Source organism: Gymnogyps californianus, chromosome 3, assembly GCF_018139145.2.
Source record: "Gymnogyps californianus isolate 813 chromosome 3, ASM1813914v2, whole genome shotgun sequence".
NCBI classification, from domain to species: Eukaryota; Metazoa; Chordata; class Aves; order Accipitriformes; family Cathartidae; genus Gymnogyps; species Gymnogyps californianus.
Window position 1 is genome coordinate 90,865,068 of NC_059473.1, and position 20,810 is coordinate 90,885,877.

The window sequence follows — 20,810 nt, forward strand, 5'->3', positions numbered from 1 at the left end:
AAGGTAGGAAATATGGAACATAAATCCATACAAAACCAGGCTTCATTATTCATGAAGCAATTATTTTTTCATTCTTTATCATAATGTTGTTATCCAAAGTAAAAAAATAAATTCATTTCTATGCCTTCATAGCATTGCATCGGAAGAGAAAAGACGGTAAGGCCAAATCCAAAATCCATGGAACCTACATCTGAGAGTTCTCTGATTATTTTTTTCAAGCTTCCATTTCATGAAACATTTCTACTATGCTGTTGGGATTTTTAAATCATTAACACAGAATTGTCACTCACTAATTTGCCTGTAACTTAAATTTAGATTTCTATTAAAATACCATGAAACGTGAAACAATAGTTGTTTTCTTTTTAAGTAACAACTCTGTTGGTTCTACTACAATAGCCTCAGTTTGATCTTTTTGATGCATCTCACTCAATCCAGTAATTTGGATTTAACTTCTTTTTCCCCAGAAGAGCTTCATACATACCCCATACAGCTTCATACTTTTTGTCACATACAATTGGTCCAGAAAAGAGGAAAAAACTGCAAAATTGTATTGACTGAGTCATCACATAAACAGAGGTTAAGATTTGGCAGCCTTTCCTTTACAGATAAACTTAAGTTTTATAATCTATTACTCTATTTTCTGGCAAATGCTACTATTAAAATCTTCCAGCATGTTCCATCAACATCTGTCTTGCATATCTAAGATAAAACTAATAAAAGATTAGATTACACTAAAATAAGAACTTCTCCCAATGCTCAAAGACATTAAAAAGGTTAATCATGTGCCTTTTAGTTCTATTTGTATTCAACCAAATTCATTCTCCATTTTCATTAAGTTTAACGGTCTGTGCACAAGTGACATGCTACTTAGAGCTATAGTAAGCCAATGACATTTGATGTGTTAGCATAGGACAATAAAGCAGTAACATACAAAGTGACCTAGAAACTGTCATGAAATAGATGCATTTTTCATTGACGTCAATAGAAGTCTCTTCAATGACAGACATCAAATCAAGCCTCATACTTGAGACAGTAATTTCTTGACACAAAACAGAACTATATTTGCTACATTCAATCTTTTAACACAAGTGTTAGCCCAAGAATCACTACTCATAGTGATTTTTAAAATGTACACAGAAGAAAATCTACCTATAGACCATGAAATATATTTTACTTTTAAATATCCTCTCCTGATGAGCTGAAAAAATCATGAAAGTAACCTGGGAAAAACAGTCTGCTTCCATTAATCGATAGAAATTTTTCCATTGTACTGATCACCATAGCATCAAAATGAGTCAGCAGCATGAACAAATTATGAGCATTAAGAGTTTATAAATATTCCCTATTTATCAAGTGTATACTCCTCAAAGAACCAACTCTTTGGTTTCTTGTCTCTAAATTCAACATGATACACAGACATTAGCATTTTTCACTTAGATCAACAGCTTAAAAGATACATTAAACCCTTTACATGCTTATCCACTAAAAGACAGCAGTCATTTTTGTAAATGACAGAATAAATAATCAAAGCCTGTAAACTATTCACTTCAGAGTTCTAAATATTATTGAATAATAAAGTCTTTGTTCCCTCCTTTCTGCTTATTACATAGTAACGTATCTGAGACACAGTGTTTTCTCTAAACACTTTGAAGTGTCTAGTGTTTAGTGTCTAAACTAGTGTTTAGTGTCTTAGTCTAATTGTCACACAAAGATTTTTTGCCCAAATCACTAAGGCAGTTTATGTTCAACGGTAGATATGATGCAGATAGTTGGCTTAAGAACCACACAAGGTGCAAACGAGCCCTTCTTGTCTGAAGCTTTGATTTCCTAATGTAACGCTGTTGAATAACACTCATTCCAAGTCAGAAATTAATTCTGCATCACTGTAATCATCGAAATGCCTGTGGAGAACTCCTCATTTACACCCTCTGTACATGCAAGGACCAGAGAGAGAAGATATTAAATGTGGATCCCTAGAAATGCCAAGGAACTTTGTACATCTCGGAGCATGTCAATGAAAGAAGCATAACCAAACTTGTCAACCGAGCAAAACTATATTGACCAGAATGTCAATTCATTCTTGGAGAGCAGTAATTAGCAGAGCTGTAGATCTGTTATGGATAGTTATAAAACTTGGTTTGGTAGTGGAAGGTCCAAAGGGAAGACCAATTACCCTGCATTATAGGTGGTAAACAAAATGTGGTTTTGTACTAGTTCCCTCCACTTTTCTACTCTGAGCAACATTTTAGTTTTCTCACAGAGCAATAAGAAAACCACTGTAGACTCCCTTTCACAGAATCTGATCAAGTTATTGCTCAATAACAAAATCTGTGTTCTCTGATATTCTTTGGAGCTCTGTTTTTGCAGAAAGCCTTTCATGAGCAAGTTTATCAGAGTTTCTACATTTCTCAGGTAAAATTTTCCAGAGTAAAATGTAATCATTTTAGAGAGAGACTTGTTGCTTAGCCTTTGTTCTAACTTATTTTCCTCAAAGAGGAATTGCTAAAACAGATATTAAACAGCTAGCATGCAGAATTCAGAAAAGTGGGAAAAGGGACTAAGTGGTTTTATTGTAGTGCCTTGAAGAAAATCAAACAAACAAACAAAAAAATCTAAATTTTGAAAAGCTACTGAAAGCCCAAAATGATGAACTTGTATTTACATTAGATAACACAGGAAAAAGGACAGATTAATACATATTTTATAAATGTTAAGACCATGGCACAAAGAAACTAAGTAACTTGCCAAATATCCTGAGAAGTTTGTGGCAGAAAGGACTTGTAACTAAGGCACTTGACTAATGCAAATCACAATCTCTTCCCCTATATACTCCTGCATTTCTAATGATGTTTAGTTATAAAAGCATTGAGCCTCTCAATTATATAATTTTAGATTGTTCAAAGTCTTTTATTTATTTAAAGATTAGCATTTCTGTATTACCACTAAATATTTTATTTCTTTATAAATTTGCAGAGGTACACAAGATTCACAATATTTTAAGAACACATACGGTGAAAGCTTAAAACTGCATCACAACAGCAATTTCCTCAGTACTTTGCTGAATCAGCTTTGCTCAATCATGTTGGTTCTGATATTAATTTAGGTGATAATGAAATACAGATGAAATTAATAAAGAATACAGGAAGGAGGGGGAATATGAGTCTTGACTTCTACTTTACAGTGACCTTTATTTTGATCTTTTCCCAATACTGAAAAAAAAAAATGGCATTTTATTATAGTGTATTACAGGTCAGAAAACTACCTAACACTATGATGTTTTAAGTAAAACAAGTTACAATCTTATTAAATATTTGACAACTATTGAAGTCACAGAAAAAAATATATAGCTAAATGTATCTTTTTTAATAAGCAAATTCCAACATGATACTAAGTCATTTCTGAAATAAGAAAAGTTCCATGTATTAGCTCTTCAATTACTCCAAGTAATTGCCCCAAGAAAATCTCTACATTTTGCAACATTTCATTTGTGCAAGCAAATGTAATTAGGTAAAACAGTCGAGATCTTTAAGTTTTAACTTCAAAACAGGTACATCAATCATGATGATACTTTTTAAATCTAGACGCATACATACCCGGTAACACATGCATTAACTACTTTCTACACATTTGGTTTGTCCAGTAGAAGGGACAATTTACATGTGACTAGGTAGACAGATTTCTTTGATAGATTTATTTTCTTTCAAAGGAAAATAAAACTATAAAACTATATTAACTCAAACTGCTGACAGTATTTTTAAGATCTAAAAATCACATTTTCCTCTAGTCAATCCATTATTTAAAACATCATTAAGCTCTAAGCCAAAAAAAATGATAGCATAAAGAGATTTTTGTAACGTCAACAAAACACTGTAGCCGGTAATCAGAAATTAATTGTTTCCACAGGCTTTTTAAAGTGCAACATTTGTTGCCATCATATTGCAAATAGTTCAACACTAACAAATGGAAAACTAAAAGTCACACTGCTGTGCTTAATTGTCCAAATTCCTTTTTTTCTCCTAAATTCTAACTCCACTTTCCCTGTAGGGAGAAGCAGACAGAAAAGAATCACACCTTCCAAATTTATTAAAGAAACTGAAATTTCTAAGAGAAATCTTTCAAAACTTTGAAAAAATTAATAATTCAATTTTTGCTTTTAGTGCTAAAATAATGAACCAGTTTACTGGCAAATGATAAATAGATACCACTTACTCTTTAAATTCAAAATAGATTCCCCTTTTGCAGTAAAGCCATTGAAGCCCTTTTTCCTTAAGAAATTTGTAATCTTCCAAACAGAGCACTATTGTGAACTTTAAAGTCTAGGTAATATGTCAGTAAATGCATCACAAATGCCAGAGATGATTAGTACTTAGTGGTAATGTTTGACCACATGCCAAAAGAGTGGTTTTACAGTTTTGTCATTTGCAGACCAAGTAACTTAATAAAACTGGCAATATGGGTTTTTTTTTAGATGGATGGAGAAATCATAATGCACACTTACAGCACGAGCATTATACTGTAACCAAGTGGTTATACATTACCACTTACTGTTTTTCTCATCTGGAACATTTGATTAGCATTCTCTGTAAACAACAACAAGTCTTAAGCTACAAGACATAAACCAAAGTACAGTTCCAACTTAGAGCACACTGCACTGCTGAACTAAGTAATGTGACTACAGTTTAAACAAAATATTGCCGAGGCAAGTGTATAAATACCTCACAAACGGTTCAAATGGAACAAAGAATGAACTGCATGATCTTAAAATGATATCATTGTAAGTATTTATAATGCTGGCAGCCTCTTCTCTTCATAAAATTCAGGCCAAATGAACAATTCCCCTCACATCTCCTGATTTTAAAAAGCGATAAAGATTATTCTAATGCTTAACATGGTTATTTTAGATTGCTTCAGATTAAGACCTTCCAGTACTTTAATAATTCAATTTTTGGCTGCTCTCTTCTTATATGTTATCTTTCATATTCTGTCTCCTTCAAAGAGAAGGGAAAACAGCCTGAACTAATTCCTCCTAAAAACTTCTTTGTTGCAATTGAATTTCATAAATAAAAATCTTACTTTTTTTTTTAATTAAATAAACTTGCGAAACAACCACATAACACGAGCTCCTCTAGTTCACAAGCTACAATCTTGATTAACAGCAAAAGTACTTGCAGAGTAATCACACTGGTAGAAAAGTAGGGGCGGAAGAACAGTCTCAAGGAGAGAATAGAGGAAACATATCTTATACTAACATTTACCAAAAGCAAAGAGCACCTGATTGCCCTGCATGCTTAGCACTGTACTTAGCACTGAGATTCATTATGCGATAAGTAAAATCACAACACTTCCAGAACTATACAGCTGGAGAGTTCTTAGTCAAGTCATGGGCGGAGGAAGGGGACATCAATCAAAAATATGATGACATTCCAGCACTGCCAATTGAATCTCCTGCTTTTCCCTCAGATGCCACTGGTCCATCCTGCTTATTTTACCACTATGGCCCCATGACTTCCCTTCTTCTCAAAGTAACGATGTCATATGCCATAGCTCAGAAAATTTCCCTTCATTGGCTCCTTCTTGTCCAGCATTTATGGCTTTAACTAGATTGTACTTCAAGTACAAGGGATAGAAGTTAATAACACATCCCTGAAAATGGATACCTGAAAGAGAGCAACAAGAGCAGCAGCAAATTAGCAACAGTATTTCCTCCTGCTCTTTGTGTTTGGAAGAGACAAATACAACCACTGGAATCAGAGACTATTATTCTTTATTACTTTTTTTTTCCCCCCACTGTCTAGGAGAAGACTCAAGAGGAACAACAGCAAAGCTTTCCTCTTTTTCAGCACAGAAAACAGAATACGTTCAGGTGCCAGTAATGAACAGGTACACAGATCTCTAGAGACATTAAAGGGCTGATATTAAAGGTAAATTAGCTGAGCATCTTCCAAAAGATGAAGCCACATGGGTTCCACAGCATCACTAATCAGCCACTCTTCAATCAATCATCAGCATCAGCATCATCAATCAAGCCGCTGCTCTTCTTAAATTTTCTTCAATTTAAAGCAACTGCAACTTGAAACTTATCCCAGAATATTTTAAAACATTACATAGAAAAAGAAAATATTTCAGTTATTTTAAAAAAATATTATTTTCAAGTACTCTTTAATACAAGAATAAAATACTATCTTATGAATTTCCCACCTTAAGTTACAATTAACAATAAAGTAAATTATACAAAATCTTGTTGTTTCCAACAACATCAGAGAAACTAATGGTCCCTTTCAGGCAAGATTTCTCTGTAACCTGCCCAGGAAACTGAAACCTAAAAACTAAACTTAAATACTCTAGGTGATTATAAAATTTGCGAAGGAATATGAATAGTGGTCCTAAGACATTCTGTACTCTCAGTCATTGTAGAGAACTATTAAAACGCTGAGTTTAACCTGAATGTAAGAGCCATAACAGGAGAGTACAGGTGTTATACAGCAAGGACACCTATCAAAGCTACACTGTCACATAGGTAAAGTAGAGGTGGTCTTAATGAAAGTCGCTAGGTAAAACATTCAAAGTGAAAATGGGAGCAAGGTGACTGATATGCTGTTAAATGTGCTGCTGTATATGAAAATGCTAGTGCAATGGTTCTCTTGCTGTAGCTACTGAAAAGTCTATTAAACCATCTAAATAATACAAGCCTACATTTCCTATACAATGTTATACAATTCATCTACAGACAGATGTCTGCATAAAATTAAGTCATAGTATAATCTTCAACTGTAATTTCATGACATGAGGAAATGTAGCACAAGCCTGTAACACCCATTCTTCTCTGTTTTGGAACTACTTTTTCCGTATCCCTAAATTTTCCTTCCACAAAAGTTTTTCCTCCAGGTGTTGGATGACATCTTTTTCTTTCTTCTCCATCCTTGATTTCACTTTTTACACAGCTTTGCTTCAATACACTCCCAACCTTGCTTTAGCTTCACTTTTTTCAGCTTAGATACAAATGCCCTAAATAAATGCAGAGGACTATACAAGTATTTTATTATAATTGCAGGTTCCAGCAATGTCAGTCACAATTCATGCATCATTATACCCCACCAAAAAAATAATATAATGCAGTCAGAGGCTTCCCAACCATGAAGCTAACAATTCTCCACCTAGTAAGTCAAACTTGTACAAGTGGTATCCATAATCCACGAGCATCCGCTAACATAGTTAAGCGAAGCAATTCAGTCTTGCTGTTCTAACACAACTCATTATGATTGATACGAGCAAGATAAACAGCTCAGCCAGCAGATTAGACCATGCTTTGAGATATGGGTGAATGATTTTAGCAAATGTAAACTCCCATGCAAAAACCCCACAAAGAGCAAACAAAAAAAACAGCTTTAGATTTACACCTAGTATGGAAAGCCTGAGCAATTAAAGTCTGGCAAATTTATACGGAACTAAATTTCTCATAGGTCTTTTAGACAATTTTAAGTACAGATAGAGCTATTACATTCCCCTTTAATTAAAAAAAAAAAAAAAAAATCTATATGCAATTGAGCTGGGACCAAAATTTCAAGCAGAACGGACTAAGACCAAAAGGTAATATCTGTCCCTTGAAATTCTGTCCTGTACTATCTGCAAAAGGATATACTGCACAACAGGCAGCTTCTTGGTTCTGTAAGGGGTAGTTCTATATAACAATTGAAATGAAATCAAAGACAAGGGGAAAAAAATTGCTAAAATACTCTGCTGGAATGTAGTACCATAGACAAATGTATAATTTATTTTTCTGAATTTTATTACTTGCTTTTATGTTAAAAAAAAAAGTCTTCAGGAAGTTCTGAAGTATACATATCAGTTTAAGATTCTCAATGCACATCAAATGAAACAATTTCTGAATACTTGTAGTAACAGTGTTAAATATCAAAAGCATATTTTCCAACCATAAAGAGCTAGAAAAAAAATTAGTCTGATTTGTTTCAGGGGAGGAAAAAAAAAAAGTATTTCCTGACCTGTTTTCTTCCATGTGTTAAACCACTATATAGTCATGCAATAATTAAAGTCCATACACCTCATTCTACAACATTTTTCATGACATGACAGTAATTTTTTTTGTTTTCCTACATCCACATGCAAAAGTAAAGTGTCCACCAAAGCCCATGCAAATTCTGTCCTACTCTATCATATTATTAAGTGAAATATTATCATAAATTTCAAGACAGTGCAAGTTAAATACAAAGAACAAATAAGCAAATTGCAAGGTTTTCCAATTAGTTCCATCTCCATCTGATAAAAACAGCAATAAAGAACTTATTAACATGTATCCAGGAAATCAAACATTTCAACATGGTAAAGGTCTTAATGTATGTCAGAGCCTTCAAAAGGTGCAAAACAAGATAATATAACACAGGATAATACACAAGGAAATGACTGGTTTCTATCATAATGAGTCAATTAGGTTACCAAACATTCAGGATTTCATGCAGCTCACCAGATTTGCAGGGGAAAATAGTCAAACAGGCTAAAGAATTACAAGAAACGGGGGATTTTAGTAGTACTCCACAGCAGCTTAACAGAAAAAGTTACCGTAGAATATATTGAGTTTATTTAGCAGAAATCCTTCGCTTTTGGTGAGCATTATTGTGTAGCAGACCGAAATTGAAAGCAGTCCATAAGTACAGGCTCTTTAGCACAAAACAAAGATAGGAGGGAAGGTAAATGGCTTGTCCAGTCACACATTAGTAGCAGTGGAAAAGGTAACAGCGTAATGAAAACTAAGTCTAATAAATATGTATGTATCAGGTCAGCATTTAGCCTGTCATCCTACCAGGTACAGCTCTAAGAGCTTTCGTAAATATCTTAACAATTAAATACCTTAATGAAAAACAAAGATCTCATTATAGTAAAAAAAAAAAAAAAAAAAGGTAAAAAAATAACATTTACATTTGGAAATTTCTGCAGTCTACATAGTCTACGTTTGTATTACAAGCAGTTCAGTTGCCTTCACAGAAAGCTAATCAATACCCACTGTGAAAAGGAAAATACTTACAGTAAGTCAAATACAATGCATTATGCTATTAATAAATGCTTATGCTATTACTCAATAATTCAGTAAAAAGCAGATTAAATCTTAACATCACAAATTTCAACATTATCTTAAAAACTACAGAAGTATTGCAGAAATACTTAAAACTACATTCCTTTATGGTAGAGGTTAATAACACACAAATAGTAAGAATCTATAGCATCTGAATCCTAAAAAAATAGTTTAAAAAAGCAGCTGGCTCAACTAAGTGATAATAGCAGGATAAATAGCTATAGACATTTAAAGAAAGACAGTACTGTAGAGAAGTAATAATTATCTCTATGGAAGAATGATTCATATATGATTACCACCGTGGAACTTCATCCCAACTTCCACTAGAATTTATCATCACAATTTGCAGTGGGGAAAAAAAAAAAAAACAAAAACCAAAACACCCACATATTGGAGCTCTATAATAGCTTCTAACTATAGACTACACACCACTAATTTATTTGCATAAGTGCCTTTAAATTTGAAGCTTGTAATATGGAATGTGGGCAAAAGGGAAAAGGTTTTATGAGGAATTCACGGACCATATCATCAGCACTATACTCATCAATGTTAACAGAAACTACACACAAATGCCTTTTCTCTATTTAAGCAAAATTTTCAATAATTGGACTTTCTCAAGGACCACTTATCAATACGTATGTGAAAACCAGACACAGGAATTTAAAGATTGAGAACTATTCTTACATTGGGAGGGAGAAAGGAGAAAACAGAAGTATATATACACAAACACCTCAGCTTTGAGGTACTTCCCTGAAACAACAGGATGCATAGGAACAAACAAAAAGGCTTCCATTCAAAGCTTTCTTGAAATATAGAAGAGCAAAAGATGTGAATAATTGGTTTCCAAAATGGTTACATATATTCTCATAACTTTAAAATGACTGCCTGCAAGCATGGTTCCAGTGTTCTGCTTCTGGAAGCCAAGCAACAGTCCATGACATGCTCTAGCAACCTGAAACTACAAGACCAAAAGACACAAGTTTCTTATGGAAACAGTGACGAAGTTAACTGTCATCATGCAAGCAGTACAACTTTAATCACATTTTATAGGTACGAGATCCATTCAGTAAGAAATCCAAGGAGCAACATGTAAAATGGCAAAAGATCAAGAACAGATAGCCAAGAAACATAAATCTGATCCCAGGATACCTGCGCTACAATTGTACAGTTCGATGCCTGGTGAGTGCAGTTAATGCATAAAAAAACCACATCAGGCTCGCTGATCTTGATTTTCCTTTATTCACAGTCCAATTAGATGAAGTAAACTTAAAGGAATGGGAACGACACGCTGGTAGACCAATAGGTCTGCTAGGACATTCTGCCTATTAAGTATGGGACACCAAAGATCTACTACTGACAATTATTCAATCACTTTAATGACAATGGCTGACAAAAATGCCACCTGTGCATTAAGGAGAAAGCTCTAATACTCACTGTAGAAACGGCTCCCATCAAATAGCCTCAATGGAAAATGGGCACATAGTTTGCCCTAATCTGCTGCTCAGTGCTGTATTACCCACTGGTTCCCACTGTGGCTGCTTTCTCTTTTGCTCAGATTTGCTCTTTCCAATGAGAGGGCAGATATTTTTTCAGCCTGCCGAGCATTTATGCTGACCTCCCTGAGGAGGTCTGCAGAGCCCTTCCTATAGAAGAGCAAAAGCAACACCAAGTGCCCAGAAGAACATATACCACTTCACTTGTCTGTAGTATAGTGTCCTAAAGAAGCAACTTCAGATTACTATTGTTGATAATGTCAATCCATAAACTGTGTTTCTGCAAAGACACCACTATTTTTTTGCAAAATTCACAATTATCCAGGCTCACAGTAACCCACAAGCCCTTAATTCTACAGTTCAGTTTATAGTGCTTTTATTAGTGAGCCATGAAGCAATAATTCTCAGCATTTCTTTGCGCTACAGTAGCAACAGTTCAGAGAAAGTTAGGATGACTAATTAGGTAATAAATGCAAATCATCATCATTATGCATGGCAAATACTTGCCTTCTAAATAATCCCAAAGCACAAAAATATGCATTTGCAAATTCTCACTTGCAAAAGTGAAAATGGCAGATTGATACTAATCAATTTAAAGCTTAAATAACATGCTCAGCTCAATTCAGGGTGAATAAAACACAGTAATTTGCACAAAATCCCTTAAGAGTACTTAATCCTGAGCTAGGTTTCCCACTTCCAGTAACACATGCATTTCAATATAAAAACCACTACAACCACAGAATTTTACCCTGAATGTGACCACTGAAGCACTGGGAAGTGTGCCACTGCCTTTTTAATCAATACCACACCACCCAACAGTTCATAGACAGAAAAATCCACAGAGCCTAATCTCTCCAAAGCTTCCAAGCAAATCTGTTAAGTATAATGAAGGGAAAAAAAGGTTGTCTGACAACTTGATTTCTGAAGGGAGAAAAAGTATCTTTAAACAGTTTTGTAGGTTATAAAGTAACAAATTTTATAGATATTTCATATACACCTCATGTTTCAGTTACTTGAGCAGCACCCTTCATGATAGCTTAGTCTTCCAATAATAACACAGCTGATCCATCAAGTAGTAGGAAAGTGTTGCTTGCCTGGATTGGATCTGACATCCTTGCTGTGGCTGCACTAAATGCAGACATCTGCATACACATGCAACAGCTGGGCAGTCAGCAGAGCACAGTCAAGGCAAAGGTTTTGTTATCAGCAGTATATCTTGAGAAGCACATTAATTTCATATGTTTCTGTTTACTGTTGAAGGTATAAAGGGGAGAAATCACTCCTGATCCCAGCTCCCTCATACATTAATAAAACACACAGATGTAGGATGCTGATCTTTGAATAAGCACAGGGAATGCATTATCTCCCTCAAAAAAAAGTAATCCACTCTATGAAAAGCTAACATCTCTCTCTTTGAATCATAACCGCTGTATCACTCATACTCCAGCCCTAGGGAATAAAGAGCTTTAGTCAGAAATCAGTGAAGACTGTCAAAGTAAACAAGAGTCTTACTAAGTTTTTCACTGGCCCATGAAATGACATACTGCTTTGAGAATGTATATATAGACAAGAGGCTCGGTAATCTAAAGACAGCCTTCACTGTTACATTTCCGGTGGAAACAGCAAAGGCAGCACATACTCTTTAAACAAGCTTGTGTCACTTTTCTAACACGTAACAACACAACATTGGGCTCACTTTCAATCCTCTAGAGGTAAAGCACAAAGAATTGCATCGTGTCTCATTCAGAATATACATGAATGTACATCGTGTCTCATTGCTATGCATGCACAAGCTGCATAATCTATTCCATTTTTCTTGTGAAAGGCTTTAGAAAGATTACAGATCAGTGTATGTTCTAATGTATATAAAATTCTTTCTACGCTCAATAAAAGTAAACAGCTGATGGACTTGCCTTGCAAAAGGCTTGCTTCCACCTCCATAAGGGAAATCTCCAACTTCTATCATGAAAAAGGAATTATAAATAAAACCATTTTTCTTCCTTTTAGGAACAGATCTATAAATAAGGACAGCTGTATGACACTACTGAGATCTTGCACTTCTTCCATATAGCTGAAGTAAGTGGCTATGGTGACTGAGCAAAAATGTCCTAAAAAAAGTTTAAAAAACTCTTTCAAGTCAACAACCTAAAATAACTACATGTAACCACCCATGTATCTCACAGTACATCACATCACACTGCAATGTATGTGGAGAGAGCAAAAAGCAACCTGACATGGGCACAAAAGCAGATCACAAAGACAGGAGGTTAGGACACTCGTTGCATCGAGTCTGCAGTCGATCCAGGCATCTCAACTAAGGCATGATGAAAGGCTTACTTAAGAACCTAAACACACAGTTCATATGTACAGCTCTTTAGGATTCACGGCCTAAGCAACCACAATAAATCATATCCTTCAGAGACTGAAGTGTGCTTTGAGCACACTGATAATCTGCTAACATTGAACTGACAGCAAAGTATCACGGCCCTGGGGACAAAAGGTTATGAGCTACTCAGCTCTTCAACTAGAGATGGTAGTAAGGGCACATGTTCAAGAGGAGCAAGACCCGGATTCAATGCCTTGTCAGGACATGGGTTCTCCAATCTTCCATCTCCCTGGGGTGTGACTTTGTTATCAAATCATAGGATAAACTGGGAGATCAGCCTGCTCATATTCTATTGCTGTTATTACTCTAAATCGCACAGAATAAGCACCAGACAACAGTAAGAGAGAAAACAAAAGGGAATGTGATCATTCCTGTACGGAGGGCACTCTCCAAAAAGAAAAGGTCCTGGGTTCCCATATTTGCCTTCAGAAAGCTGTGTTTTATTAAAAGACTTTACAGCACAAAAGGCATCAAAATCTGGCAGATTTAACTAGTGACACTTTCAGTGTGATCTGACTCTTTTGAGAAGAACAGTCCAAGTTTAAGTGATCATGACATACAAGCACACTAACTCAAACCTAAGCATATAACCAGAAAATAAGTGATATATTGAAAACAGTCCTTGCCATCATCAAAAGAAAACAAAAAGTCAAGTTTTTTAAGAAAAGTTTCTCTGGTACAAACACTTCATAAAACTCAGAAAAATAATCACTTCAGAAGTTAGTTTTCTAAGTACATGAAAACTCAGATATAAAGCTCAGAAGAGACATCACATCAAGCTTTCACAGCATTGAGCCTATCAAACGACATATGCACAGAAGTCACAATTTCAGCAGTTTGAAATATGTTCAAAAATGACAAATTCTGATTGAATATAGACAATTAAGGAATATACTACATTTTATGTAGTTTAACTTTTTTACCTGTCCGGATTTCTGTGAAAAGCAACAAAGTATAAAATACAGGTCTAAACTAACTTAAGTGACTTAAAATATTTCCTGTATGTCTTTGTAAGCTGTCAGCCTGTAAAATCAATGATTTCTCTTGATCCAGAGCAGGAATGCTATTTTTTTAAGAATTCTAGAGAATCTTGAAACAGGCTAGATCAATTTTCAGGGACAAGGGACTGTTTGTATCTATTGCCTTTAAGTAAGGAAGGACGTCTTTCTTTCACAAGAAGCTTTCCCAAGTTAAACAGTAATGAAGCCTTATGTAAATATATATATTTATATAAATATACACACATGCAGATTCTTTGCTTTTATTCTAGCAAAGAGATGTCAGATTTTTTTTTTAACCAGGCCAACTACTTATGTCCTTTCTGTCAGCAGTAGGTGTCATCTCTCAGCTATACAATGAGGGTGCAATTTATCTCACCTGACTTTACACTACACTCATCGATCAGGGCTCCCATAACTTTTTTTTTTGAGAAAAAAAAAAACCCAAACTTTTAAAGCAAGACATTTCCAGAGGCCAATGTATCTCATCCTAAAATAGGCTGCTGAAACAGCTGGGATGAATGACCCTCAGGAGATACCCTTACTCTAAAATAGCTCTATGAGCTACTGTAACTAGCTCAAACTTCAACACTCATTCTTACACATCTGAAGATTGTCAAAAGAAAAATCTAGGCCCTGTTTGCACGTTTGCCCATCCCAGGAATTGTACCAAAGAGGTGGTTTCAATTACTGCTGGGATCCATTCAAAGCCCACGGCAGTCTGCTCCAGGCAGGTGCATCCTCAACTCCTTCTCACGCAGATGACAAATGCTAACCTATTTCAAAACTGAACATAATCTCAAAATCTTAAAAATGCAAAGAAAATATCAGTAAAATTAGGCAGCAATTTTTACTTATGTTCACCATATTTAGTATTTATGTTTATTTATGTTTCACTCAGAGCTATATATTCATAAACATGCTCATAGGAGTAACGCAAAGTCAAAGCAGCTGCTTAACCTGGCTAAAAAGAGGCCTCTGGTGGCAGTTGTGAAGTATAACTTCTCATAGTTTTGAAATACGTATTTTGATGACATTATTTTCTATACAGAAACAGCTACAGAAAGCACACTAAGCAGTTAGATTTGCAGTGAAAATTTTGACATATTACTGCTCATCTCCAAAGCACCAAGCAAATGGTTACCATTTCAGCCCATCCTTGTTCATGCCTATACCACAGTTGTCAAATTAGTCTTAATGTTGCATATATTTCCAGGTAAGTAAAGCATCTCATTTTTAAATAGCTGCATTGAAAACTTCAGTGTTAAAGTTATTTCATGTCTAAAGATAGTAACAATTAAGTTAAGGTTATGAGGCCTGCTCATTCCTCAACACCAACCACGAAGGCTCCTTGATTTTGTTTAAAAATTACATAGACTGACAAGGGAAATTCACAGAAATATTTCTATATAAAAATGCAGCATTTCTTGGGTAAGCAAAAGAATAACATAAGCCTACAGAGTAAAACATGTTAAACTGGCAAATGCATACAACTTCTGTAAAATTCAATTCCTTTATTAAAGCTTCACAACACTAACCCTTATGGAACACAGGGAACCCAAAACATTAGGCACGTGATTAGGAACAATCAGACAGCCTACAAGAAGCTAGATAAGGCTCCCTGCCTTCTGGAAAGAGCCAGTAGACAGGAGAATCATAACGTGGAGAATCGTAACAGGTATGTTAAGGTTGGTATGAAAGACGTGAATGGAGACGTGCGTGTGCAGGGACTGAAAGCAGCAGCAGGCCAAGGACTAAAATAACAGCCTGTACTGATCACAAAGGACACCACTCCCAGCAGTAAAACTGAGGGATGTGTTTTTACGTCAAAACCCAAAGTCCTGCTCTCCGATAAGATCACGGCACAGACTCCCGTCAGCAGAGGGTCATGCATCCCAGCACCAGCGGAATGGCAATAAGGTTGCAGCGTATCACATGCACCATCCTTTTCCTCTGTGTCCAACAGGACAAGGAGATGACAGACATATTTCAAACACACATGTAAGACAAGGAAAAACATAAAAACTTGGCCTGAGATTTACGGAGACTGACGTAACTAATAGTCTGAGGCAAAGGGCAGCCTGTAACAACTGATGATTTGCCCATTGGTTGGACTGGAGTAAAAGCAATCCATTATCATTTAAGAGCCTGCAAAGGGGACTTAAGCAGATCAATGGACAGCCGAGGACTTTCTCTGGCATGGCCAACTTTTCTACCGCTCTCTTGGTCCTTGACACTGGCATCTCAGCAAGGGAATAACAAGTCCCATCACCAGAACGGACACTGTAAGCCACTGTCATCTGCAACAGCTGCACCAAGCAGTTCCTCTTGGGATGAGGCTACAGCAAGCAGCTACAACTATAGTTTCCATCTTTCTGTTTATGTTGGTGATTACCTTAAAAGCTGTCCAGGATGCAAATTAAGTTAAAAAGTTTCAGTGTTGCATAGTACCAAATGCAAACCACTAATTACTTTCAGCTGAGCAAAACAGACAAGATCTACAGAAGATGATAATTTAACGTTTCTCCCATCAGACTGGCCAGCCTGCAGCCATACTAACATAAGAGCAATGCTAAAAATATTTACTATTTGGTATTTATTAGAATAAATAGCTGAACTGCCTAGCCAATATGCACTATATTTGTCTTGAAATAACTCTCTTTTAATTCTTAACAGTAAACTTATTAACAGATCTAAAGCAACAGTCTATCTGTTCCATCTTTTTATTTATGCCACAGTTACCTTAAAAGATGTTCAGGATGGAACATAAGCTGAAAACCTGCACAGAATATCTATTTTTAAAAGTATAGATTTGCAAAACTATTATTGTACAACTAAAACTCTGCGCTTCCTATGCACAGATGCATTTTTTCCTGACAGCGTTTCAGTGCAGGTCCAATCCAACGAAACAGACTTAACTGCTCTTTCAAATAGATATTTTGTTTTCATAGAATGACAGCTCAAATCTTTAAAGAAGGAAAAAAATTTAGGTAAAAAAAATTGAATAATTTTACTTGTCCAGAAGGGACTGTAAAGCATTTACTACTGCCAAAGTTGTTCTTCATATTGATGACAACTCAATACATTTAATTTTTTACAGATAGAAAGTACATCCAACTAACATGAAATACACTGCAAACAAACACTGAAAACACTTCAACTGAGAAGATCAAATTTATATGAAGCAACACATAGCTATGCGTGTAAGTACACAACTTGTTACACATCCACAACTGGACAATAGGACACTGCCAGTAGCAGACACCCAACATGGATCTTTCCTCCCATAATCTGCTCCATCCAGTCCCACTGGCAGTCCCTCACACAAACATAACAGTAAAATTCATACTGTGGAGAAATACAAGCTTTGCCATAGAGTAGCAGACCAACGGCTCATCTTTCCCTTTATCACACTTAATCTGTTTATACTTTACTCGACCAAGAGCAAGCCCCTTACTGAGCAACTACAGAATGACAAAACACTTGTCTACACAATTAAGATACTCCACATACATACAGAGAGAGGGTCAGATCAGGAGGTGTGCCTGATCTGCCCTATTTATACAGATGCTACAGTAACTGTAATGTACTGAGTTAAGATAACCATAGGGGTGAGAAAAGCTATAGATATGATACCATATTGCCTTAAATTAGAAACTGCAGGCAGAGAAGGTACTTGATGGAATCACACACCTTCTTCAAGCCCATGGCTTTTCTCACCCCTATGGTTATCTCAACTCAGTACACTACAGTTACTAGGCCTGAGTTAACTAAGCTGCAGACATCTCTCAAGTTTCAGAGTGATTTGATCAGCAGCATACAATGAGCTAGCATACAGAGATTGAATTAGGACCCAACGAGTTGTTAGGCACAGTCCTGCAGGACTGTGGATTTGCCAGCTTAAGGAAACTCACAGCTCGAGTAAAAGCAGCAAGCATTCTGCTAACCCACAGAACTTGTCCAAGTTTAAATCAAGGGAGCCATTACCGTAAAGTGAGGGGTAAACCTTTGGCTATGCTCTAATTGTTAATGCTGTAAATAATGCAAAGAAAAAAAACACCTGCAGAACCTTTCAGAGCATTGCAGTCCAAAAACACGTTCACCAGCATTTGTACTGTTGGATGGCAGTCGGGCAGCAGCAATTCTTTCATAGTTCTCAAGTAGCTTGACAAAAGTGGTTTCCTGAAGGGACTTCAGATTAATTTTCATGAGGTAGCTATGGAAAAGACCTGTCTATAAGAGTGCTCCCAAAGCAGCAATACTAACATTTATTTTGTAGAATCTGAGTTTATTCATGTATTTATAATGTTAAAAGTACCTCATCAAACGGGTAGAGTGAAAAATGAAGGGGGGGAGGGGAAAAAAGATTACAGGCACTGTAAATAATGCACACAAAAAATTGCTAATTCAGGACAACAGGAAAAAAGTTAGATAATAATCAGGAGGGGGGAAATCAAGTTTTCCAGATACAAGGTTTCGCTTTAATGACATCCAGTTTGTTTGGTGTTTTTTTTTTTTTAATTTCCCAAATGGCACTTTTCAAAAGTGTACCTTGGGATTCTTACTTACATTTACAAAGACTTTTGGGAAATACTCCCCCTTCTATTTCCTTTCAGGTCTTTCCTCCCAATAGCTCTTAACTGCTGAAGAGAAAGCAGTACGGGGGGCGAGGGTGGGGCAGGGCGGGGGGGGGAGTTAAGCAGACCAAGGTATATGTGTAAGTACAATAACCACTTCCCATGGTTTCTCAGTATATGGAAATTCAAATTCCAGTTTCAGCTGCCCAGTGTTTTGAAAGAAATTCTTTGCAAAATCAAAGACTCCCATACAGCAGACAAGGACTTCATAGTACCCATGAATTTCAAACCAGATAGTCTGAGAACAGTAAATGCTGCCCTTTCTCCCCAGCCCAAGAATTCATATACCTTAAATCAAAACATTTATTTCTAGAAATACGGATAAACAAAACTAAGGCACATTACTGCAGACCTAAAACTAGATAAAGGTCTTGGTGTAAAACAGCAGGAAAAAAAAGATGAAGATTTCACCTGATCTTTTCAGACCCAAAGACAGCAAAGATGATACAAAGAGCCAGAAATCATGGAAAAGTAGCATTCAAGCACAAGTCTGATTAAATCCTTCCCTCTGCTTCAATGCAAAGAACATGTATTCTAACATTACTTTGAACCCTGAAACATAATTCTCTTTCAATGCTAAAGCAAATGTTTCGTCCATGTAATGTGCGTTTACTCTGCATATATGATACAGAACAATATATACAATACAGAGCAAAAATGTAGGCCTTTAAAGAAAACTTCCAAGAACAAAGTCATCATTATTTGCATTTAAATTGTCGTTATTAGTGGGGTTTTTTGGTTTGTTGTGTTTTTAAATTAACATGCATCATTTCCTTACCTTGCAAACAGTCTCTGTATCCCAGGGTAAGATGGTCCTCAGATCAATAACTTCACAGGACACACCAAGCTTTTCTTGAGCCATTGCTGCCACCTCTTTGATCACATGTACCTGAAAAGGCAATGTATTATCACCAAGTAAACATTTAATTTCTGTTTAAGATGTTCTAAATTATGCATAGTGAATACAGGTAGTGATTTAACGTATTACCTGCATGTTTAGTAGAAACCTTTTTATTCAGTAATCTAATAAGCATTTATTACTCAGTTCATTCTTATTTACTACTTACATTATTCCTAGTATTTTAGCACCACTTCAAAAACTAATTTCAGTGAAGAATCGCTGAAAACAAAACTGTTGCTTTCTAGAAAAGTATCTTTCAGTGAACAGTATCAGGTCTCACTATTTTATATTTGTAGTCAGTTTGGGGTTTAGGATAAGGTTTTTTTAGGACTGTAACTAAGCTAATACCCAAATACATCAGAGTAATGTATTTTGATGTAGCAGTCACATGAAATCCTTCAAGAAGCATTACGTACATTCAAAAATAGTCCTAGTAACTACACTTACTACAATTTACTGAAAGTGCAATAGATTACCAAGTGATCATCTCCAAAGTATTATCTTATGAACAGTTAGGAGAGACAGTAAGTACCACATAAAAAATTACCTGTAAACATCCAGTCCTGACTCCCACAATCAAAGCATATTGGCACTAATATGACAATATGACCATTCACTGGTCTTCCAACACAGTTTAATACCAACTGTGATATTAATACAAATGTTGCATTATCTGATTATTATAATTAACATTTTACAGTACAAAAAAGTATTCCCCTCTAGCAAGAGGCTTGTACTGAATTAGAATACACATTATTCAGTATCCACCAGTCAAGGAATGTATTTAGCAGCACATGTAAGTGCGTCAAAGTAGAAGTAAAACAATCCACATCTATTAGCATCCTTTTCATAAGGTATGTTATGATACGAACAGAAAAGAAAGAAATACTACGTACGTTCAAAACTGTATCTTGACATTACGTTATACAACACTTTTAAGCAAAATGTATTGTAAGCATTGGCTTCCCTAAAACAAACATTAGCAAGCAGAAAATAACAACTGTTATGACAAAAACTCAGATTATCTTCCACAAATATCTCAGCAAAAAGTATTTGCTCATAAGATAGGAGGGTAAAAAAGAATTTCTCGATATGGTGTTGTCAATAAACTCTGATGTTTTCCTTATTGTTAGAACATTTCATAATACAGGTTTGGACTGAGGCAGATGACCTCCATCAAGCAACTTCTAGGCATAGGTAAGGGGTTGGAGGCCAAGGACCATCCCCAGTAAGCAATTTGGATGAGGTCATCTTCGTTCAGAAGGCAACAGAATTTAACAATATGGACACGGTCAGGCAGTGTCAGCTGC

The 20,810-nt window shown here is 35.8% G+C and overlaps 1 protein-coding gene across 4 annotated transcripts in view; it reads right to left on the reverse strand.

Moving 5' to 3' along the window:
• Positions 1 to 20,810, reverse strand: part of BCKDHB (branched chain keto acid dehydrogenase E1 subunit beta) — a 140,336-nt gene that overhangs the window by 72,392 nt on the left and 47,134 nt on the right. For all 4 annotated transcript variants that reach the window (XM_050894644.1, XM_050894641.1, XM_050894642.1 and 1 more), the window contains exon 8: positions 19,378 to 19,488. In XM_050894644.1, coding sequence (XP_050750601.1) covers positions 19,378 to 19,488 — 111 coding nt within the window. The remainder of the gene's footprint in view (positions 1 to 19,377; positions 19,489 to 20,810) is intronic.